The sequence below is a fragment of the Embiotoca jacksoni genome, unplaced genomic scaffold (genome assembly GCF_022577435.1).
Source record: "Embiotoca jacksoni isolate LCO1_2020_lvr unplaced genomic scaffold, fEmbJac1.0.p SCAF_7, whole genome shotgun sequence".
NCBI classification, from domain to species: domain Eukaryota; kingdom Metazoa; phylum Chordata; class Actinopteri; family Embiotocidae; genus Embiotoca; species Embiotoca jacksoni.
The window spans coordinates 17604095-17629669 of record NW_027185425.1 but is presented as its reverse complement, the minus strand read 5'-3'; the positions used below and the strand labels follow the sequence as shown (position 1 = coordinate 17629669).

General features: G+C 41.0%; 1 protein-coding gene across 4 annotated transcripts in view; it reads left to right on the top strand.

Moving 5' to 3' along the window:
* trappc9 (trafficking protein particle complex subunit 9) overlaps positions 1–25575 on the top strand; it is a 231486-nt gene that overhangs the window by 159145 nt on the left and 46766 nt on the right. For all 4 annotated transcript variants that reach the window (XM_069176536.1, XM_069176533.1, XM_069176535.1 and 1 more), the window contains one exon: positions 1625–1715. In XM_069176536.1, the coding sequence (XP_069032637.1) occupies positions 1625–1715 (91 nt within the window). The remainder of the gene's footprint in view (positions 1–1624; positions 1716–25575) is intronic.

The following is a 25575-nucleotide window of genomic DNA, read 5'->3' as shown; positions in this document are numbered from 1 at the left end:
AGAGTGTTAGCAGCTCTGTTCTATAAATAAACTCAGGATAGAAGCGGCCGTGTACTGAGATGCAAGTAGCAGACTTAAATGTGTTTCCTTGCAGCTGATGCTCAGTGATTGACTGGATTTCTTTCTGAATATAATTCAAACTAAAGTTTTTTTTAGCTCAACTGAAATTATACATACAATTCTGTAAATGCACATCCTCATATACCCTCACAGACTGTCAGGGACACAAAGTGCACGTGGTGACTAGAGTATCGACTCACTAATAGTGTTGTACAGCAAAACTAATTATCAAAGAACGGTCTTTTGAAAAGGGTCTTGTCATTCTTGACAATCTCAGAGGTTGTGGATTAAATAGCTCATTCCCCCACAGTCGGCTCTGCAGTTTAAGGATAGATAGAAGCTGGCTGAAGGTTTATGAACCGCTGAAAAAAGTAAAGCAGTACAATGTTATCACTTGGAAAGGAAGTAAGAGCACAGAAACAAAGCACACAATTGAGTCCAAGTGTTGTGAGAATGTTGACCATCAGTTGAAAATGTCTGTTGGAGCACTAAAAGGTTATCATTTGTGTAGACGTTAAAAGGAGTTGAAGTGGCAGGAGTAGGGACTTAAAGGAAAGCACTTATCAAAGAAAATGATGACTGGTAGTCGTAGCTCTGACTTCACTGCTTCTGAATTTGTCAAAAAACTTTTTTTCCAAAAACATGAGTACTGGACTCCACTCGTCTTGTTTTTGTGTTTAAGTCACGGTGCTTGATCCATTCATATTTTCATTTACATGCTGTCACCTTGCACATATACACAAACAATGATCATCTTCCACTTTTACGCAGATAACACATTGTTTTTGCAACAATGGGAACCTGCGAACCATTTTCAGAAAGCTGAATCCCCACAAAAAAAATGCCTTTACAACATTCATGAGATGTTTTTGAATTTAACATTGATCATACCCCAACAAATAACATGTCTACAACCTCTTTACGCCATCTAATTCTATAATATCTCATTGTACTGCAAATACATAGAATACGTGAAATCTATGGTGCCGCCCAAATTAGATTTTTATTTAAAAAAAACTGGAAAATGATATTCAGACCTTAATCACCTGTCGATTGGTATCTGTGAATGAGCCCAGCAGCCTACAGGAATACTAGTTCTCTTGTACATGAACTCTATATTTTTCTCCACTTTTATGCAGACGATACACTGCTTTAGCTAAATTTCCACCTGGACTGTTGCAACTTCCTGGAATCCACAAATACATCTCTCCGGTTTACAGCTAATTTAAAACTCAACTTCAAAACTGAAATTCTATTGTAAAATACTTTGTAGTTAGTTGTGTTTTTGAAAATTGCTTTATACACAAATGTTATTCTTATTATGTATTATATATCTTTCTACCTTTGATATTTTCCTGCGCCCTTCATGTCTCTCGCTAGCATTCTCCTAGGTGTGTTACACTTTTACCCTGCCATATCTACATTAAGATGTATTTTTAATGTATTTACTAGTATTGCAGTGTTAAATACTTGACATGTATAGATGTAGAGCAGAGGTTTCATTGTTGAGTAACTCTTGAAATGCACCAAAGCTCTCCATGCTGTTGTCCTTGACCGCACCCACCCGTCTCTGCGGCGCCATGGAGAGGCCAGTGTGGAGGGAGTCCTCAACCAGCTGGTCCTGGAGCACCTGCAGCTCGCTCCTCTACAGTGGGGTGAGTCCCTTATGTATGTGTGTGTGTGTGTGTGTGTGTGTATGTGTGTGTGTATGTGTGTGTGTGTGTGTGTGTGTGTGTGTGTGTGTTTGCCTGCAATAATCTGCGTGCAAGATTTGTGCAAAGAGTTGTGATCACACACTTGCACTACAACCATGATTGAACGTTTGTGAACTCAAACAATCTGAGAAAATGTGCAACATGTCATATTTGATCTGTGTACTGTGATGAATTGAGAGTTAAAGTTATTATCATACTGTTACTTTAGTTCTGTATGGATGTTATTTTAACACCCATGTTTTTGTTGAAATTACATCTCCCCTTATGTTTTCTATGAATATGTTTGCCTGCCAATCACAGTTATCTATGTGGCGACATGGCTATTTCTTCACCTGTCAGTTAGTGCATAAACCTCCAGGACTGGTCTCAAGCCATGTTTTTTATTTGCATTTATAATAGGATACAGGCTATTTTGGAGAAGTGTAGACAGCAGCTTGGGAAATGTGTGAATCACTGGGGACGCACAGAATTTGTAGGAGCACTCTTTGGTCGCACCATCTGTGATCATCCTCTGAAATCACTTTTGATTTACTGCGGGTGTTTGTTTTCTGAGATTTCTGGCCTCTCTTTGGGCTCTGCCAGCATTTTGATTAGTCAGCTGGGGCTGTCCTGCTTTCGCAAAGAGAAAGCAATCTGCGAAATGAAGCAACGCAGCAGATCAAGCATGGAAATGTAAGAATCTGTTGAGACGGAAATAGAAGGGGGATCAAGAGCAAATACTTAACTGGATTCTCTTCTCCAGATATTCTGTCATTTGACATGCACATCCGTCAGTGAAATATCTTCCCTATGAATAATGCTTTTGTGAAGATGTTTGAGATACACTCACCTTTACACTGATATTGTACACGATGTATGCAATCTGAGTGCAGACGTTTGCAGTGCTTGTTATTTCCTCGTGTTTTCATTAATGCAAAGGTAGTTATGCAGTTCAGACTTGGGCCTTTGCGAGGCTTAGTGATTATGAGCAAGATAATTTGCCTCAGCCCATTAGGATGCCTTTATCGGAGTTGCCAAGACTATCACAAGCTCAATTACGGGTGTAGTTCAACCATTTCCCCTGTGTCTAAAATCGTTAGTTCAATTGGATGCTTTTAATGCCGTTGTTGGTGTAAAGCCTAACAGAGCTACTGGAGATGAATGGAACTTGCTTGTCAAAAATTCTGATTGTAGCTGTGTTTAATTGACGTGATGTTTATGGCCTAAAGCTTTTTGCTTTGTTTTAAGTTTTTGCACTTTGTCTTGCCAAGGATTGTGTCCGTATGGTGGTAAAGTTTGTAATCTGCCTTTCAGAATTTAGTCAGCAATGCTACTATTACTCCAGCCGCCTCTTATGTAGAACTTAAGCAGCTTTAATAGTAAGATCGTTTTTACATTTTTCATTGGAAAGCAGAAGCTATAGACCTCATGATAATTATATATGAGGTTGATCATCCTCATTTCGATCATGTTTCTCTATTTGAACTCATCTAGGAGGTTTGACTTCATGTTACAAGTGCTTCCATTAAGTAAACTAGAATTACTATCACAGTTCTACCAGTCATGTTGACATCCATCTCTGTCCAGACTTCTTTTATTCAATTAGTCAAGAATTTGCAGTAACTTCGACAACAAATCTGATTCTGGTAGAACACAAAGTTGTAGCTGTGACAGTAGACGATGCTTCAATTATGGATGTTGCTACAAAAGAACTACAGATTCTCAGATGTTAATGGTTCGCATGCGTCTTTAACAAGATAGTACAGATGATCAAGGTGGACACCTACGATTTGTGTCATCAATTCAGTATCTGACTAAAAGCTGTTCCTCAGTCGTGGCATTGTGTTCAAAAGAATGGGGTGTACATAAGATCGCAATGACCTTTGACCACCCAGTTCAGTCCCCTTTTGAGTCCAAGTTAAGGTGTTTGACAAAATTGAAGAAACTCCCTTAAGGCATTCTTGAGATTTTGCATTCATGAGAATGGGAGGTTGTAAGGTCCCTGTAACCTTGACCTTTGACCAACAAAATCTTATCCATTCATTCTTGAGTCCAAATGAACATTTTTGCCAAACTTGAAGGAATTCCTTTAAGGCGTCCTTGAGATTCTGCGTTAACGAGAATGAGATGTTACGTACATTTGAACAAGCTGAACACATTATGCCTCCAGCTATAGCTGCTGCTGTCAGGAGGCATAAAACTGAATTTCTCTGATTTGTCCTGAGCACTGAACAGGTGCTGCCACGTCAGTGCAGTTTCAGTCTCATCAGTATATCACTCTAAAACTTCAGATTTTATAGTTAAAGATGCTCGTGTGCCTTTATTTTGCATCTGTTGGATACTGAAAAAGTTTTACTTGTCTTGAAGTGATTGCAGAAAGCGATCTCTTTAACAAATGTTATGTCCTTGTCTATCAGAAATGAAAAGCAGATGTGAAATTCGTTATTGATGATCATACAGCTGATGTGAAAAGGTAGCACGAGATTCGCGCTATTCGGAAATCAAATCGTTTTGTGTTTCTAAATGAGTAAATTAAAAATAAAAATTTCATGTCAAACACTAAAAAAACATTAAGAACATTATTGGCAAACTTAAATGGGGTAATCCGTCAATAATGAACCTCTGAAGGAGCCCAAGTCTGCCGGGCGATCGTGACCTTCCCAGTGCCGTACATGGTAGCAGCAACACTTCTTTTCCACAGCACTTTCCAATCCAGGAGAAAAATTTCAGTTCTTTCACAATGTTTTCGAACAGTTGAGCAGTGTTTGTGTTGTGTGTTTGTGTTTGTGTTTGTGTTTGTGTGCGCGCGTGTGCGTGACTATGAACTGGGTGACATGGCAGGAATACGTATGCAGGACTGCACAGAGATGAATAATGGATTTGCGCTGCCTCACTTTGTGTGTTCATCTTAAAATCACACTTGGCTTGAAAGTGTAAAGACGTGTCCCAGCGAGCACATGCTGCTGCCAGAGAACATTTGTATGCAGAACTGTGAGTCCGGTATGGAGTGTCGCGTACATACCGCCTTTCTGAGTGGATTTGTAAACTCTGTTGACGGTTCCTTAGCTAATCGAGGAAGTCCTTCAGGACCGCTTGACGCTCAACATCCAGCTGCCATCGAACCTCTTGACAACCATCATTCTGTTCTTCCAACTTTCCTGCTTTTCTCCATAATTGTAATCGCTTCCAGTTCTGCTCTCGATCAGAGGGCTTGAACACAGAGCGTCCTCTTCAACTAGCGATCCAAGAAGCCCGACGTGGAAGCGAGATGATGAGTAGATGATGAGTGTGGCTTAAAACATGTCATCTTTGGCGGTATCTCTTTATGTTTTCTGTACAGAGGGATGTCCTGTAATTTCTTGAGTATTATTTTTTTGGACAGTTTTGCCTCTATTAGATCAATCAGTCTTTTTAACCCCATTAAACTGTCAACGTCAAGGAAATGTAGCATGCAACAGTGGTATACAAATGTATGGAGAGCAAACAAGACCATAACTAAGGGATAGTTCAGGGACATCTGAGCCGGCTCTAATTATTTTATTTGGGGGAGGAGGGAAATAGTGCAGACAAATGATATGCAGTCAGGTCTGGTTGGCTGGAAATCCAATTGGAGACTCACTGCTGACGGCATTTGCGCCCATGTGGTATGAGTCTTGACCACTCGGCTGTTGCATCGCCCACATTCTTCTAATTTCAATGAGATTCAGTGCAAGTTGTTAGTTTTAATAGCATGAAAGGCATTGGGAAAAGGAAATTTATGAACAGAAAACAGTAAAAATAACAATCTAAGAGGCCGAAATAAAAAGAAAGTAGAAATTTTTGGTTGTCAAACTCAGAGTAACACTACCGTAAATAATATAGAGCAACAAAATATTTTAAAAGAACCAGTGTGACCGTTTTTTATTCATTGCTGCCGTCCCTCCGGCTGCAGTCACAAGGAAAGAGCCTGAGCTCGGCCAATTGTGTGTCATTAGAAACATGATGCATCTTTGTGATTTGCTTCCATAGAAACACATGAATATTTGATCACCCAGGTTCCAATAAATGGAGAATATGGAAAGTGCCCGAATCTCTTTTATGGCTTTGTGTTTGTTTACAAGCTCATTATTATTATTGAATGGGGAACAAAGAGGGGCCATTAGTAAATGATTCTACCTCTGGGCCCGAACCAGCAGAGCTGCAATAAAGTGAGATCACGTGATGATATTCACTCCATAATTACAAATGAAGAATGCAAGATATATATATTTGTTTTTTGTGTTTTTAAATTTTTGTTTAATTAGTGACACATGCTGTTGCTTCTGCTGAATTTCCTTTTTTAAGGGTTCAGAGAAATGCTGGTAATTCACTGAGTGGGCAAGAAATTAAAGCGGATTACTTTTATGTTTATGTGGTAAGCCTTTTTTATAAAGAAAAACATTAGCATAAACACAAACATGAGAAGGCTGTAATTTCTTTCTGCTGTCTAACGAGCATATCTCCTAGTCTTTTTTCTGCCTTAAATTTGTGGACAGCTTGGACATTATTTTCTGCCTGTGTTTGTTTGATTTCACAGAAGCTCCAATTCTTCACAAAGTCTGCTGTTTTTATTTACTTTTTTTGGAGAGGTTGCAAATTACATTAATATACTACTGTGACTTCACTGTACTGGGCATATTTACTACATAATGAATTTATGGACAGGTTTTATAGACCAGGAAAAACCTTGTAAGTAATGATTGGTTGTGCCTGAAACTACAGCAGTTGACATTGATGAAATTGGAGTGATCTGTGCATTTAATTTTCAGCTCCAGCAGTCCGTCATACTGTCACAGATCGAGGAGAACAAGTCCACTAACCTGGACACGTTGGCTGAGGATTTTTCAGAGCGCTGCTGAAAAGAGGAGACAGTTTTACAAACAGCTTAAATGTCAGCAGAGCAGCCCTGTGGATTCTCACATATTGTTTTACAGAAGGCTGCTGGCTGGCTGGTTTAATTATCTGTGACAAAATTTCATTGCACTTTCAAAAACTATAAGAGGTACTTGTCATCCTTAAAATTGGAGAACTCGGAGGCAGGAAGTTTGATGGTGGGCTGAAGGGTGGAACGTTCCATATTGTGATGTAGATATCTGCTCTGATTTAGCACATGAAATATTTTACTTTGCTTCATTCAAACCACGTTTTTTTCTAATACAGTCTAAAGCCAACAGTACATTGTTGAAATAAGACAGCAAGGTGAATTTGGTTTTACCAAAGTTGACAAGAAGGCCTTTTTGACTCAAAATAACTGATAGTCAGGTCTAAAATCTGAGAGTACTGCAGAGAATAGCTTTGTTGATTTCATCAAGACCTACATCAGACCAACGGTTCTCAACTGGTGGGTTGGTGTAGAAAAAAAGTAGTTCGGTAAAAATCTGTTACGACGTCTACAGAAATTATGATGCTGTGCTTTTATTTTGAGGGACACAAATTTCCCATGATGCAACCTGAGTTCAGTCGCCGTTTCCTGGCCGTTTCCTGGCAATAACACAATCTAAACCTACATCTTCACATCAGTAGTTAACTCTCATTTGAGCATTTGAAAATAGTTAAGATTATATAAGTCTGGCTTTTTATTTAACTCAAGATAAGTTCGTTTTCATTTAATTCAAGATAAGTCCTTTTTATTGAATATTTCTTGCAGTTGAATTTAGATTCTTAAAATGTTATGAGCATTACCAGTTTAAAAAGCAGATGTTCCTGTAATTCAAGCTGAATCTCCCTTTGCATTTCATTCGGTTTTTTAGCATTGTCATAATTTTGTTTATCTTTAAGAGTGAAAGCTTTGTGTATCACTTTACTAATTTTCTGTGAAATAAATGTGAACGGCTCAAAAATTTCAAGAATTTGATTTGTGAAAAATGTATGTCCTGAAGCCAGACCAGTTAAGGACCAGTGAATTAGAACATTTTACAACCACAGTAATTAACTGTACCCTGTGGGGTTTTCTTGTAAACCAACAAAAATGTATTGCACTCATTTACATTCCTACCAAAGTATGTAGTGCTCATGTTTGACACCTAAACAGCATGTTTCATCCTTTTCCTTCCACTTAAAGCTGCTATTAACAGTCAAAACCCTGAACATAGTATACAGTTCATATTTACTGTAAATATAAAGTCAATATTTAGTATGTTCAGGTTTGCTTTAAAGGGACATTTCCCCAATTTCACTCATCCCTGCCAGCACAACCCTGTCACTGGAAGGTTTCTTCTTCCCTTCTAACACCAGAACAGGTGGTACCATTTGCTGATGTTTTTTTTTGCAGCCTGGCATTATGTAAATAGCACCATTGATTAGAGCTGCTCAGCTGTCAATTTGATTAAAGGCAAAGTGGTGCACCTTGTGATAGGAGTCGCTGTGTCAACTTCATGGAGTGTTGCTAAATAAACAGTCGCTCGGCCAATCAAGACGGAGCTCTCTGAGGGCGTGACACCGTCATGGCAGGTTATGATACTGTGCGTAAAGAGAGCACGAGGTCTGTATCAGATAGGAAGTGCCCCGACATTTAATAAAATGAAGATTAAATGGGGTGAGTTGGGTTCTTGTAGCAGAAAACATATTGCAAATGAAATATAGTAACTGATTTTGTACTTAAAGTCCCACTGTAATATACTGGAACATATGAAGCATTAAGTGAACAGCTAAAAAAAAATTAATAATAATAATTATGTAATTTTTATTGTAAAAAAGGCATGAAAAGTAATAAATATGTGCGATATTTACATTTATTTATCAGCTTTACAGACAAATGCTTTGCTAATATTTGTGAATAACAATATTAAGTGAACAATTAAAAAAGCGCTATCAATAATGAACTGCATTTATTTAAAGCTGCGTTTGAGCCGCTGTGTGGCCCGGCTTTGATTTCCAGTATCGTCTGCCTGTTGAGCGCCGAAACCAAACAGCGAGATGGAAAACAGGGAGCCTGAATGCGGACTTTGCACCCATTCCCGACACTCCCCCTCAAACCCCATCACCCCTACACCCCCCTCCCACCCCGCTCAACCTCCTCCTCCTCCTCTCACCCTCAGTCTGCCACCATCTCAATGGAATACAAATTCACCCATGAATGGAAAGACAAATGTTTAGCCTGGGAGAGAGATGGAAAGAGAAAGGTGGGGGGCTTTTGCTGTAAAACAGGTGGAGAGATCATTTATCAAGGCAGCGCTTCTGAAGTGACTCGCGCACACACACACACGCACACACACACACGCACACACACACACGCACACACACACACGCACACGCACGCACGCACACGCACACGCAGAGTCACAGATGGACATTTGGAGCAGTCACAGGCGGTGGCTTTTCAACACACACAGGGACGCCTCATGGAATAATATGCCTTTAAGCTTTTGTCAGGTGCTCAATTGCCATGAGTGCTTCAGGTTTGACAAATGGCGCTGCCAAACGGGCCGGACTGTCTCCCAACGCTCGGGTCCTGTTGGTGGTGATGATGATTAGAAGCGCTGACCTGAGAGAGAGGTTGGGAACGAATGCATGCAAAGCTGGAGCGAAAGAGAGGTGTTCTGAATGCACCTGTAGCCGGTAATATGTCACATCTGTGCGCACGTAAATTCAGGGCTCCTGCGCACTTATGTGCCCAGCAGTGATAGGGCCTCTGGGAGATGGTGGTAAGCCTTCCTAAAGCCCGTCTTACCGTGCGGGAGATCAGCCCGGTCAGCCAGCGTGCTCCGAGAAAATCAAACACATCCAGCGGCTCCTGTGCACACCCAGGTTTTATTTTACATATGCTTAGGTCATGACAACTTGTATGCCCTGTGATTCACTGCTGACCTGTGCAGAGTGAACTGCAGGTTTAGATAATGGGACACAATTAACAGAATATACACGTGTTTGCTTTTAACATGCATTTAGCATTTGCAAAGGTATGCAAGTAGATTACTAATACATGCTGTTGTGATATGGAGATTAAAAAAAAAATTAAAAAAAATCAACCTGTTATGTGCTGTAGCCAATATTTGTAATTATCTCTACTCATTATTCATTTAATTACCAGATTAAAGGGTAACGGCAACACTTTTGGACATCAGTCTGTTTTCAGGGTTTTGGGAGTAATGCCGTTCACAGTTCAACAGGAATTGGACCCAAATGCATAAAACAAGAGTCCCAAGTCACTGTGGGGTAAAAGCAGACAAAATTTCAAACTCTGGGGAAGCAATAATCAGAACTACCTCGACAAACAGTAACTATATTTACAGACTTTATGTGATGTAGTTGACTTTGATCATCTGACCACTGGGAGTGACTGGAGGAGACACACTGAGCCTGTGATTGGCAGGTGACTGCAGGTGGGGCAGACTAGAAAACTGGGAGCAGGTGAGGTTGGCGTGGCACACAGTTGACGATTAGAAACGGACAGGGAACCTGTGGTGGCTGGAGGGAGTGACACGGGAAGACCAAGTTATACCAACCAAAACCATGACACTTACTGTTTATGTGAAGGAGGTTGTGTCGGGCCTTTTGTCTCTCGAGGCTGCATTAGCCACTTCTAGCATAATGCCACATTACCACTTTATTGTGGCTAGTGTACTTACCAGTACACCGTTTGTAAAGAGCAGTCCAATTAAAATCCAAGTTGGCTGACTAAGACCTACGAAGTATGGAGGTGTCAGTGCTCTTGTCTGGTGACAGGCTTCAAGGATTTTGTCCAATTGGAAGCAGAGAAACTCCTCTGTTGGGACTTGGGAGTAAATGCCACATTTCAGGTAATGTGTTCGTGGTGGTTTAGTTTAAGCCTAATGAAACCAGCTCAGGTGAAAACAGTCTTATCAACCGAAAAGTTTCAGTGTAAATGATATTTAATCTGTATTTTGCAATATTCTCTCATTACTTCTCGATTTCTTAAACCTAAAGGCTTGTATCACCGCCCTGCGCCCCACCTCACCTCCCGGCTATCGGAGCGCAGATAAAGGCTTGGACTTGCAGCGGGTGTGGCCCATTCGGCTGACTGATGGGCGCCAAGAGGGAGCGCTGGGGTGGGCAGAGGCTGATTTATCTGCGTGTTTTTCAGCTCTTGTCAGTCAGACGTCTGAAAAAGGTCCCTATTGAAACCGGAGCGAGATAGGAGGACGACTCGCACCTCTCAGCAGGCTCGCTCCGTCTGCAGGGGCCCGGCCGGCGTGGGTGATTTATCGAGGCGGTGCTGAGTCAGGCGGTCATGTGGATGGAGACGAAGATAGTCGCACTCGTGATAAGTGCGTAATCATGAGGTGGTCTTAACATGATTGTGGAAGTAGACGATCGGACAGGAAATAACAATTTGTTTCTCAACCAGTTAATTGACCCATTATGAGTGGCGATGCATTGTGCCATGTAAGATTACCATAACACAAGACTGTTTAACAAAGCATTGTTAAAAGGCATTTTGACCACATTAGGGGGAGCCGGCATGAAAGGATCATTTGTTCTACTTTGGCTGGAATCACCAGTCTTATCCCATCACCCTGCTAGCTTTAATGTGGAAATGAGAGCAAAGAGAGCAGCGGCCCACTCTCTGATTGCCTATCTCGCCTTATTTTTTTCCCTCTCTCTCTTCTCTCTCTCTTTGGCCCCGTGCGGATCTCCAGTTAGCACATTTAACAGGCTTGGAGCGTCTGTTTATGGGGCATTTATCATGGCTACAGAACAATCCGGGCTGTCAGTGCGTCAGTTTGGGTGAGCCGTGGAAATAAATCAAAACTCCTCCGGCCCGCCGCAGATAGCACACTACACGCTCACCCATTCATTTAGAGTGGAGGGGTGGGAGATGGAGGAACAGGGAGGAAACTTGGGTGAAAAGAAGTAGATGCAGTTACAGTAAAGGCACATATTAAAGTTATTCTCCTTTTAGACCGGCGTCGTGGATTTTTTTTAAATACTGTAATTTTAGAAGAACTTCTAATTTGTCTAGTTTTATTTTTGTCTGTCCAGAGTTTTACAGCTTGGCTTCAGACCCATTTAGTTACCTTGTTCATGCGGGTTTTTTTCTCCACCATTTCCTAAATGTATTCTCAGCTTAAACCCATTTCTGCCTCCTTGCTTTCTATCAAATAAAACCACCTCCGTTATTGATTTCTTCAGAGGAAACAAGCGTATCCCCACCGGCTGCCTTTTCATCCCTGAAAGACAGATTACCTGACATTTCTAAATGCAACCAAGTCCAGCCTCTGCTTTCATTGTGAGACTGTCGCACACTATTTCAAGCACTGCTAGAAGAGGGAGTGTTGTGACACAGCTGTTTCACATGCTGGGGGGAAGAGAAATATGCTTTGCTGTGTTTTTACAGTTGGGTCAGCACCTTCAGTCCAAAACAGATCAGGACGTGGCCATGACGTGTTTTTGTCCACGTTGTGATCCGTGTGAGCTCGCAGATCCCAGAAACATTAAGTTTGTCGGTGAAGTTCAGAGGCAGATGTAGGAAGGCTTTGCATTACATTAGACCTGATTAGACCTGTCTACATTTGTTACCTTCTCAGTGAATTTAAGACATCCCACAATAACACAGGAGCCGAAAACAATTTTGAACAGTAACAATTTGAGGTCTTTCACATTCACGTCTGCGAGGTTATTTTTGTTTCGTTTCCCACCAGGAGAGTTTCAAACATTTTGTTGACTTGCTGATTTGGTCCCTTCCTTTTTGTGTTTCTTTCATTGTTTAGGAGGCCATGTTGTTAAATGGTTTCTGTTTTGTCAATTTCAATTGTATCTATTGTCAGTAGCTCTTACTTTGTTGTTCTGTAGCCGGCAGTTAAAGTTGATACAGTTAGCTGTGTTGTAGTTGTTAAGTACATTTCTCCTCATGATTATTTAGGAGCTATGTTTCTCATACGGTGCCTGTTAACACGGTGCTGCAGTGGTTCACACTGTCTCCTTACAGCAAGACGGTTCTGGGTTTGAACCTCAGCCGAGCTTTTTTCTGTGGAGTTTACACGTTCTCCTTCCGCCTTACAAAGACTTGCATGTTTGGTCAATTGGTGATTGTATATTGGTGTGAATGTGAGCGTTTCTGTCTGTCTGGGATGGACTGACAGGATGCCCGTTAGCACGAGGAGAACACATTTCTCCTACTTTAAAGACATTAATGTAGTGATGTGATATGAAGCTCATGGGTCTGCGCAAGGTGTTTTATTTTGCTGTTCCTCTGTGTGACTTCCTGCATCATGACGTGGCTCCCACCAAAAATAGGCTCGAAGCATATTTTTAGCAGACAGCTTGCTTCTAGGAATCTTCTAAAAAATGCTCTGCAGTGCGTCTGGTGGAATCGCCAGCATTTTCTATAATGGCAGCGATCCTCTCCGGTGGCCGTGACACAACCGGCTCTGGTGCAACCAAACCTTCAGGCCTCCAGTTTGACAGTGGTAGCTTTAAATATTATGTGTGCAAAGCATTGTCACACTGTATTGGGATCGGTATATTTATATAGCATCTGTTGGCAACAAACAAACACTATAGGCATTATTAAATAGAATGGGCTGTGTGGAGTTTCAGTTTTGCAGCTACTAAGGCTATTAATGTCACGAACCTTCAACCACTTCATCTGTGCATTACTTCCTGCCACTGCAACTGCTACAGTGTCACCCCAAAACTATGGCTATATACTGAACACTTTGGTTCACCAACCAGGACAGCTGTACCAGGGCTCAGTTGCTCTTTAAGGCTCCAATCCTGATACATTTCTTGTTGTACACTGAGAAACCTTTTAGCTCTAACTGTGATACAGATATACCCGACCTTTGACCTGATCCTCGGTGACGCTGCCATGTTAGACTCAGAGCGGGAGCCAGTCCATTTTTCTGCAGCTTCCAGCCATCTTTCTTGGACATCTGCGGCGGCTGCCATTCTTTTTGACGATGGCGGGACGTGACACGGCCCCTCAGAGGGAGAAGTCACTCCACCGCATCATCTGTCGCTATCGATCCTCCTCAATGACGCTCTGGTGCCACGGACTCGTAATCAGATCTCTTCCCACATGAGTGGAGCTGCTCCTGTGTTTGTTTGTTTTTTTGGGAGACTGCTTCTCTCAGTTTGTAGATGCCATGAAATCAGTTTATATCTCCCACAATGAAATCGAGGAAGGGAAGTTTGGAAAGTTTTCCTCATTTGGCCATCCATCATGTGAAACATAAAGACGTGGCTGATTGAGATGTTGATAAACTCCTGGTTTCTCACGACTACGCCGTGCCCCAGGAGTGCGCTGCGGTTGCACGTCAGAATAAATGAAGTAGTTTACGTTTCATGTCAGAGCGAGCTGAGCACTTCTACAGGACGTTGTGTTTATTTAATCTGATATCCGTTCATGAAATTGATGCATTATTACTCAGACTCGCTTCATGTGTCGTTGCCGAGAGCTTCTGAAGTCCCATCACTGCCAGTCTGCACCCCTTTCTGACACGCTATACATCTTTTCCGTGCGGCTAAGGCGAAGCAGGTGATCCATCATGTTCGACTGCGCCGCATCAGATGTCGGCCGGCTCAGGGATCTACGGGAACAGCATCTCCTGACAGGTCCATGTCAGCCCTGTGGTCTGGTGACACTTTTTTTAGCATTCAATGGACTGATCCTGCTCACGGCCGCTGACAGCTTTCTGGCCCTGACACACACACACACACACACACACACACACACACACACACACACACACACACACACACACACACACACTGGCCATCGCTGCAGCGGGACACCTACTGAGAGCTGCTGAGCCCGCACTGTTGCCCTGTCATTCCCCTGTGTGTGCAAAAATAATACGTGACCGGGTGACAGGATATTACGAGGAGCCGTGACTGCAGCATCCCACTGAGCCTGGAAAGCACAGGGGGTGTATTTTGGGAAATACTTGACAGGAATACACTGTCACATTGTCACATTATCTTTCCCCTATCTCTTTATTTGCACTGTAATGCTCCCTTTCTTTCTCTGGTAAAAAGCCACCCACACAGGCAAAGTAATGTGAGTTTAAAAAGTGCCATCGCCTGCTCTCATGTTGCTGCTCTTAATGACCGAGTTCAGATGGATTACGCTCGCTTGGACCGGCATCGTCATAAGATAAAAAGCTTTCTAGCACAAGAGATCAGTTGAAACGTCGCTGGCAGACGATTAATCAATCCGAACGATAGTCATGAATGTTGCCTGTCCACATGACGCTGACTGCTATCATTAGCTATTAGCCTAATTGTCACTCATTAGCAGATTTCATGGCTGTCAGCAAGAGCACGTCACCAGATTCACGAAAGGATGAGCTTTGATTTAGCACCTTTTGGGGTTTAAACGAGTCCTCTTTAGCGTACTGTGTTACTTTAGACTGAATCCCATTTCCCCTCCTTGTCCCTCTCCTTCTGTTTTGTGCATACCTGTGTTGGGTAGGGAGTCCCATTTCTTTTTTATCTAGCCCTCCAAACAGAGTGGTCGATGAATGCTTTGCAAACCGAAGCAACATAACATAAAAAAAATGGTCCATAAAATAAATAGGCCATTTTCATGAATATTTTGGAAAGTTCATCTTTGGAATAATAAAGCGGTTTCTGGTACAAACAGATTGAATGAAGTCTTGTTTATCACCATTAATTGCTGATTCTCATCATATTATCTCATCGTATTTATAATTAACTGCGGAGAACTGCAGCTACTGTCGACGCAACCACTGGTGTCGCATTTCTTTTATTTAGAATTGTAAGTTCAACACCTTCTAGCTCTGTTCTGAAGAGCCACTACCCAGTAGAGGGTAGTGCTAAACGAGGGTTGGTGCCACAGGATGGGAAATGGGATTGGGCCTTTGTCTGCAATAGGTGCTTTAGGACTAGCCATGATTTTGCGGACCAAATCAAGACTCATTCAAACCAAATGCTGCATGTTTTTGTCCGTAGCTCTCAATTAATTGTCTTTGGATATGTATCAGTCCCTCTCAGATGCCTCAATACGTATCTAAACACATTGGGTCCATGATCTGAGACAAAAACGTATCCAGATAATTACATAATGAGTCAGTGTCCTGCAGTTTTAGAGACAATTCAAAATCAATTTGACATAAATTAATTGCAGAATAAAATGAATACTAGCCCATTGGGCTGTCACTTTTTCTAAAAAATTACATTTGAACTAATATCGAATGACATGTAATTCGATCCAGTGAAAGTTGAAGCTTCCTGAAGCTGAAGTGGATGTGTCCGTAGCGTTGCTCAGCTGGTCTGAGGTGTCTCCGCTGACACACTTGGGTGGTGACGCACAGCAATATCTTTGCTAGTTGAACTCAAAATACTTACACGCGCTGCTTCTCAGATGTTTTGGTGTCGTGATTGTCCGCTCTACTCGGTTTTACTCGCCAGTGTCCTCCATTTTACCTTCATCCGATCAACAACTTATGATCATATTGGGTCGAATAGGGGTGACAGCAGGACTAGCTGAGCAGATTTGTTAGAGCGCCCTCTGCATGACAAGGCAAAATACTTAAAACGGTCTGCTGCGCATATAGATTCATATAACTATACATTTTGAATTTGAACTTGTCATTACAGTTCGAATGTTCATTACTTTTCGAATGAATGTTTGAATTTCAAATATAAAATGACAGCTCTAATCAGAAGTGAGTTGTGTGAACAATAAAGCTGGAGAGGTTCAGATCCTGCCTACGTATCTGTTTACTGGCCACCTATTGTCGCTGTGATTATTGGCTCAGCCGGCTGCAATGGCGGCAGTGTTACCTGAAGCTTTTGTGGACTATTGTGCACTAAAACTAGCACAGGTGTCATACTCGCATCTCCTAGTTCTGTTCAATTGCTCCTGCTGGTTATGTTACCATCTGTTCCCGTGTTTTCATGTCTTCGTAGGTATTTTTTCAGGGAGCAGGGCACAAAGCTGATATTAGTTCACTTTTTTTTTTTTACCAATTGCAAAGTGTTACTTGGATGTGTGGTTGTACCTGTATTTGTGATTTGTATCTTGTTTTCCATTTATATCCGTTAATCTTTAGCCAGTAATCATATCCCATCAACCTGCTTTGTGCTTTATTTTGTGCTTTAGATAATTACCAAAGGATAAGACTTCCTGTTAAGTAGTCTTTAAAGAAAAACAGAGACAATGCAGATTTTTACCTGAATCTCTACTTGCTGGGTGTCTGACAACCAGTCACGAAGCCAACCCATCATTTGGCCTCAACAAAGCATGCTCGTGCTGCTGAAAGGGGTGTTACACCGACCTGACTCGAAACACTGGCCACTGATCGAACGCATGGCCTTGCACTGTATGTAAGGCAGCGCTGACTGGAAGCGGTAATTAAAATGAAGTCCCTGGACATTTGCATAGCTCGGAGAAATAATTGGTTTGTAGGCCTGGATGAATCAATCGGAGGCACTCATATGTAAACCCTGCTTAGGTCACACATGGGAGCATCTGCCCCCTTTCAGCCTCATGGTGGAGTCACAGTTGAACTGCATATTGACAGCTTTGTTACCACCACTGCTGCTTCTCTAAGGAGTGGTTGGAGACATGATGGTCAAGTCATACAGATAACATTTTGCTCTGGAAAATGGAGGCAAAGACAGTTGGTAAATTTACTAATTTACAAAGCCCAAACGTATTCAGTTAACTGTCATATCTGATCAACATTTGCTGAATTATTTTAATGTTAAATGACAAATTGATTCATTATTTTAGCTCCAACTCCCACACCACCGTTATGAAACAAGTTGCCCCTTGTCGGATTAATAAAGTCGTATTTATTGTATTGTATTTCAGATGTTTCAATCCCCAGACACACCTGACGGTTACCCAGAACTCAAAGAACCTTAGTTACGTATGTAACTCTACCAGCTTTATTTAGCTCAACTGAAGCTTCTTTTCTTTCTCTTCTTTCATGGAGGGCCAAACCAAGTGGTTCATTGTTGTTTGAACTGTGTGCGTGACAGAACTGAGGATATAGTAGACAATACTGTACTATTATAACAACGATCAACACTCTAAACAACTGTCCTACCAGTGCAGAAATGGTCAGTGCCATTTATTCCTACCGATGTATTATTTATACACGGGTTACTTTCAGTTTCTGTCCACAGTTGTTGATTGTTTCATGATATGGACAATAGATTTGTCACAGAGCTGTTGGGGGCCTTCCAGAAGAAATTCTGGATGTGAAACGGAACCAATAATAATAAATAGTGTAGTTAAGTGACTATAGCCAGTCTACATGTAATCTGTTAGCAAAGGAAGTGGATTTGGTGTTAAATTACTCTTTAAAGAAATGCAATCTTTTTACACTTACGCTGAGTTCAAATAGAACTCGTGAACTCCAGGTTACAACATGGGAAGCCATGCTTGGTGTTCAAGTGGTTAAGTCATAAAAACTTGTGAATGTTGTCTCGAAGCCACAGAGGCTAACAATTTAGCAAGCTAACGGGCGGGTAATGTAATGTTGGGAATACAACAGATGAGGCCATTGGGAAGATCAGACGTAGACTATTATCTAAATTATGAAGAGAAACTGTACATGACTAAAATGACAATATATTAGCTTAATATTGAACAAAAAATGAACTTCCATGGCCTCTGACATTTCCGTAAACATCAGCAAACACGTCACAACTCGTGAACTCCAGGTTTAAAGAAAATCGATAGTTCCAACATCGTAAATACCACAAAAAGAGGTCGTTCATATGGACTCTACTTGTGTACACGGTAAATACGACCTCATTGTATTGCAGCAATATACAGGTATGTTATGTTATTTGATCACTCTATTATGCAATCCTCAGTCCTGACTAATAGTTTGAATTTGGAGTTTCAAGCCTGGTGAAATGTACTTCAAGCAGATACAGTGATTATTGTTGGAGCAATCTGAGGTTTGAGTCTCTGACATTTCAAATATCTTGGATTCCAGAAACCCCAGGGTCTAATGTCTCACACTGACCTTTCATTTGAATTTAAAAATTTCAAATACAGTTTAATTGTGTTTTTATCACTTACAGGCCATCTCAAAAATCAAGTCTTTTCTCATCTGAAGAAGGTCATCAGAGCTTTTATTTCAACCCTGTTAGATTATTATAATTCAGTGTGTTCAGGGTTAAACAAACAAAAAAAACATCTCGGTACAAAAAGCAGCTGTTCGACAGTCTGAGCCTCTCATCACTGGTTAACACTGAGTTTTAGAATAGATTTCAAGATGTTACTGATCACATCGTGGACAAATACATTGCTGAGTTGCTTCTCCTCTCTGAGCCTGAGTAAACCCTCAGATCTTTGGGCGGGGCTCTGCTGGCTGCTCCTGCTTCAAGACTAAAGGTGACCTGGCTTTTTGCAGTCAGGGCCCCTCATCTTTTAAATCACTTCTCAAAACGTATCTGTTTTAAACAAGACTTTTATTCATCCTACCACACTGAGTCCTAAAATGTGTTAATCCTTCGAACTCTGCCATTTTCAGTGTAATTTCACTACCTTCACTTTTAAGCTCATTGTTGTGGCTCGCCATTCATGCTGTCTTGTTTTTTTTAGGACAGTTTAGGCTTTCCAGGTCTTTCATCATTTAATTTGATAACATTTTCAGTAGAGATCTCTCATTATAGTTGTGTAGAAGAGATTGTTTAGAATTTGGCAATTTCTGAACCATGTTTGTTGTTGCTTAGTGCCTGAAGGTAAATAAATATAATGAATGACCCAGGTGGCCAGGGCCCAAACCAGGGACTCACACTCAGGGCATACGCCATATATATGTGATATATGGTAATAACTCTGCTGTAGTGTTGCCCACAAATACATTATTATTATTTTCTTTTTCACACAAAGTGGGATGTAATGTCAGCCCTATGTTGGAGACAGTACGGAGGTCAGCTGTGATTTCAAAACTGAGAGAGGACTAGCTGAAAACATACAGAGAAACACAACGGGTATCATCAGAAAGGGTAAGTTTGGACATTTAGTTTGATATGCAGCACGTTATGATGCGATCAGGATCTTGGGAATTATTCTATTAATAGTAGCGGGGTGGGTGGAGATGGACGCAGTGCTTCATACAGAGTGTGACAACAATGCAGTTTGATAGGATAGCTCATATCGCTGTCTGATAAATACTAACTGCGCTATTCAACCGAGAAGAGAAATACATTTGAATGCACTTTGCGTTCATCGGGTTCTCGGGGTTAATCCTGGTTCTTCCATATAAAGTACTTTGTAACTTTGTTTCCAAAAGTGCTGTATAAATACAGTTATTATATTATTCTTTCAGGATCATCTGAGCACACAATCACAGCGTAACCGTGTCCTCAGTGGCTGATTCACTTTGCATCCTCCTTTTATCCAACAGGGACGGCCTTTTGTTCTCTTCTTTTGTCTGAACCTGGCATTGTTCTGCCCACCTGGCATTTAAAGCCAATCACGGCGCGACTGGTAATTAGCTCCAGGGATCCCCTTAGCTGCCCTATTCTGCAAACATAATACAGAAGTCTTCTGGTCAGTGGCAGCGATTACAAGAGGAAGCAACAACTACTTGTAACAGGTGGCTGGTCTCTTAAAATGGTGAAGATCAGACAGCAGCAGGGCTTCTGTGTGCTCTGCTCAATCACATCGTACCATTCGGACTGTTTTAGATTTTTAGTCAGTTATCCAGTGACACTGCCGGCACCGCTGCCAAAATCCCTCGAGGCTTTTTGGTTGCTTTCCCAGGTCAAAAAATAATACAGTAACTCACACCGCTCTGAGCTCATGTACTTGTATCTCATCGCCTGCCAGCTGAAGTACCTGCATCAGCTTCGTTCCGCCGGATTGAATGATGGGGGGATTTTGGAGTGACCCATACCGACACGCCAATTTGTTTCTATTTTTTACAGCGTAAACACCACCGTTTGTCTCTTGCAACTGGCAAAAACAATGTCGATTATCTTCATATTACAACAGAAAGCAAATCAGAGTCCGTCATGATGTATTGAACACACGTCGTTCGTTGGGGACATGAGCAGGAGCAGAAGTGAGTTTGTAAAGAAGCTTTCTTGCAGATTGTCCCGTGCTGTTTATCAGTTTTGATCATGACAGGAAAAGGAAAACCTGTTTTTAAACATTACAATATAAAAGTATTTTCCATTGTGCCTGTAAACATGCAGTGAAGTGAGTTAGAAGTCAGTGTGACAGATGTAGTGTCATGCAGTGTCACCGAGATGTATTTATTGGCAAAAGATCAATCAAGTCCTGACGGTGTTCAAGTAGATTTAGAGTACGACATGTCTTTCTGTGATTTAGAAAAGGAAACACAACAATAGCAGTGATCAGACTTATTCATGTTTCTGTCACTTTCTATTTAACATTTTCTTAATATCTGTAATAGTACAAATTAAAAGGCCTAAGAAGTTAAAGCCAGAGCAGATGCTCTGTGACTGTGCTTAAAACTTAGAAAATTACATTACAGCTTTTGAGAACAGCTGCTGCAAAATGAAACATTTTGATCACAACAATTAAAAAAAACCTCTATGAACTCTTAGAGGCACTGATTGTTGTTATGTGCGGGTCAACGTGATGAGTCATGCCACTAGTACACCTAAAAATACCAATATTTCTAACAAATATGTGAAGAAATATTCATACAAGTGAGAGAGTTTTGACTTTTGCCAAATATGGTGTTTATAATACAGTGTTCATTTAGATATTGAACAACCCAACATGTCTCACTTATTACTCTGTAAACGTTGACCTGTTCTAGACTAATAGCCTCAGTTTAGTTTATTCTAAACTGAATCTGAATCTGTAACTTTGAATGCATCAGTCTCCAAACTGAGTAGCTGAGTGTACTAGATAAGTGTGTGTGTGTGTGTGTGTGTGTGTGTGTGTGTGTGTGTGTGTGTGTGTGTGTGTGTGTGTGTGTGTGTGTGTGTGTGTGTGTGTTTGGAGGGAGGAAGGCGTTTGCCCGCTGCTGCCTCATCCATTTATCCGTCTCTCCCTCCCCACGGGGCCACTGTTGTACTAAATAACGGCTTATGCTCACAAAGGTTAAGCGGTGAGTCAGAACCAGTGATGACAGGTTGACCAATGAGTCTCAGCCGGGCTGCCATGAAGCTCTGTGCAGCAGATGAGACACACACACACATACACACACACACACACACACACACACACACACACACACACACACACACACACACACACACACACACAGACACACACAGACAGACAGACTCAGAGTGTCATTCTGGCAGCTCACTGGACATTATGGAATTGTTCTGCCTTGTTTCTGGAATCTTTCCTCTGTGTTCCTTCCTCATTATACAGACATTGACTCTGAGGTATTAAACATGTCTCTGTGTGTAACTGCATCTTATAATCAGATGGTCAGGTGTATTCACAAAACATTGTAGTTTTTTTCTGTGACCTGAAAAGGTTAGTTTGCAGGACATCAGCAGACCTGCGGCTTTGACTAAATGTGCTTATAATCACAATTAAATGTCTCTTTATTTAATCCTGATTTGGATGAAATCTCTGGACATACAGTGACATCGTTATAGTCAGTATTGCAATAAAAAAAAATCCTCTATTTTGATAATAAAATAGTCATTAAAAAAATCTTTTCAACTCTCAAAATGAACTTAATTAGTGATTTCTGTATTTGTATTTTCTTTTCTCACTGGTTTATATTGTGAACACGAGCCAGCCAGTCAGATCTGATCACACCACCCCCCACACAGTCCTAATTAAACTCATTAGCTACATTTTTGACTGTCCCTCTTTTAATAAATGACACCTAATGACAGATTACTCCCAACTTGAATTGTGGTTGTTGCTTATTTAGTCGTGAATCCCGAAACATTTTTGTTCAGTGATCAGTCATGTGTAAAATGTATTTATCCTCTTCATTCTGACGGGAGAAAACGTCTCTGTCCACAATTGTACATGAAAAGACGAAGGCTTTCTATTGTAGTCAGACACACACGGCGCTGCAAGGAGCTCAGGGGCCTTTTTTCAGAATGAAACTGAGACTGAACTTAAACAGACGTAATGGAGGAACTTGAAAAGAGGCCTGATTCAGAAGAAAAGCCTTCACAGCCAGAACCCGAGCTGCGCTTTGTTATTGGACCTCTGTGCTAATCGTGGATTAGCCGAGCCAATTTCACCATCTCTGAAAAGTGTTTTTTTTCAGAAGGCAGAGTCATGAGAGAGGACTTTGAAACACTTGAAACATGACTCGACTACACTGAAATGTAAAACACTGATGGTAGAATTACTGTCAAAAAAGCATTTAAATGTTTAAAGATGTAGTAACTTTTGTATTCAAGACATTTCTCAGACCTTCAAGATTCAAATTGCAAAACTTTCCATTAATATTAGTGAGTAGAGCTAATAAAAGTCAACTGTAAAACACATGCACAGACCCGTGTGATACTGTAGCTGTTTGACATCTTTTGCCTGTGGAGCTTTCATTGTGGAAAATCTGTCAAATCATATTTTCATTCACAACAGTATGTGCTCGTATATAAAGATATTTTGTTACAGAGGCATCAGATCTGGTTGAACAGAGAAAGAAGATGCAGCTAAAACAAAGCAGATTTATTGATTCCCTCATTGATGAATGAATGCTACCCTCCAAAGTCTTTTGAGAGGATATATCTCTCAACGCTTTTTTTTTATGCTGACAAATTTCCTAACATGATACTTCTTTATTCCCTAAAGAGCTCTTACAAAAGAACACCTGAAACCTTGAATACGTGCATTTCTGTTTTTTCTGTCTGGAAAAGCAATTCCCCAGAAACAGGAGATATGAAATTGTAATTCTGCAAGAGACAAATGGTATGTGGCGCTGCTCTGAATTATAAATGAAAGCAGAAGGGCCTTAGTTCTGCCTTCTTGCCCGAGCGTGATTCAGACAGTCTGGCGTGAGCGGGACACGGGCACACACACACACACACACATACATACATACACACACGTACACATACGTAGACACAATCTGCGCGAGTCAGAAGCTACTTTATAGTTAGTTACAATCACGTGAGGCCGGTACCAGCCTCTAAACTCAAAGGGTAATGGCTTGGGACATCGTCTGATAAAATGGACCAGATAGTTTTCATCCCATTTTTATTGGTCAGACTTCACTGTTTACTGACTACTGAGACTATTTGTAACATTTGTATTATGTATTGTGTGTATGTATGTACTGTATTGTAGTCTGATCTCATGTGAGTGCAGTTTAAAGGGGAACTCTACCAATGTTAGACATCAAAGTCAATTAAAAGTGTTGAAGGGTACTGCATGTGTTTTGTCTCCAGAGGGCGCTGTAAGAAGTCAGATAATTTGCCTCAAGTGATGTCATTTGAGGGCTAAGTTTGAAAGTTAAATAAGCATTGGTAAAAATCTAGTATATGGCGGGACCATGTGTGGAACGCTATAGGGCTCTTAATTTGAAAGGGATACAGGAAGTCACATCAGCCAAACAATGGGGACTTCATCAGTCAGTCACGTAGCATGCAACGGACTTTCATATTCTCAAGTTAGTGTCCTTAAACATGCACCCCCAAATCTGTACAGTTGTATGAAATAGAGTTGAGTTGCATTGTGAGTAATGTAGGAACACAGTTTTGTAAACAAAGACGATAACTATTGACAATGTTAGTTGTGTGAGTTGAATGCTAATCAGTGGAGGTTTTTTTTCACAGGCATTGATTCCATCTGTCATTATTTACCCCCCTTTTTCAACTCTGTCACCAACCAAAATCATTTTCAGAAAATGTTTAGAGAATACTTTTGGATGTTGAGCAGGAGTTCCAGCCTGGGTCAGTCATACCAGTACCAGTTTCAATGAACACCAGTTTAAAAATAAAAAATCAGCGGTGTGGCTGTGTCTTATGTGGTCAAGTGGGTTGTCCACTCATGGCAGGGTTGGTGGTTCAATCTCGGGCTCCTCCTGTCCACGTCGAAAGTGTCCTTGGGCAAGACGCTGGACACCTTGCAGGGCTTCTCCTCCACCACCCGTGTGTGTGAATGTGAGGAAAACATTGTAAAGCACTTTGTAAATCACTAAGGTAAAAAAAAAGCACCATATAAGTGCAGAACATTTGTCATGTAGCTGTCCCGTGAATGCTGTGCACGTTGGCCGCTGCATGGAGAGCGACTCTGATAAACCGTGTCTCATGGCCAGTTGGCTGATCCGTGCTCAGCAGACTGCAGGTTGTCCTGGTCTGCTGTGTTTCACTGTTCTGAGGTCAGTGCAGACGTGCTGCTGACAGCATGCTGAGGATCTTCAGCGCAGCCAACATGAGCCAACCAGAACGCTTGTTTGCGTGTGTAAAGTGCTCATACACACGTGACTTTTACAACTCATTACCAGAAACAATGTTATAATATAACAACAATTTTTCACAGAAAACACTGAATAATTCACACATTTTATTAAATTCTAACTCTGCACCCACACTTTATTTTTGCAGAAAAAATATCTAAAACACAATTTTGAAAAATACCAAAATTTTAAACTGAAATAAAACAGGAGTGTAATGCTATTTAAGTACCACGGTGCACCTGTGATACATAAACGCACACATGGGCATGTGCATTGTAAAGTTATGGCTCCTTTCTAAGGTTATGTAACCACTTTGATGGCAAGTTTATATACAATAAATAAATTGAGTCAGTTTAATAAAGTCAACAATATAATCCCCCTATTTCCAACAGTTGTTTTGGATTCTCATTTAAAAAAAAAAAAAAAAAAAAAAATGTAAATGTGATTGTTTGATTTCATTTACAACACTACTGAAAATATTTCACAATAAAAGCCTTGTTAAGAAATAAAGGGGGTCTGCTTTTAACTTTAAACAGACACAGGAAGTGTTC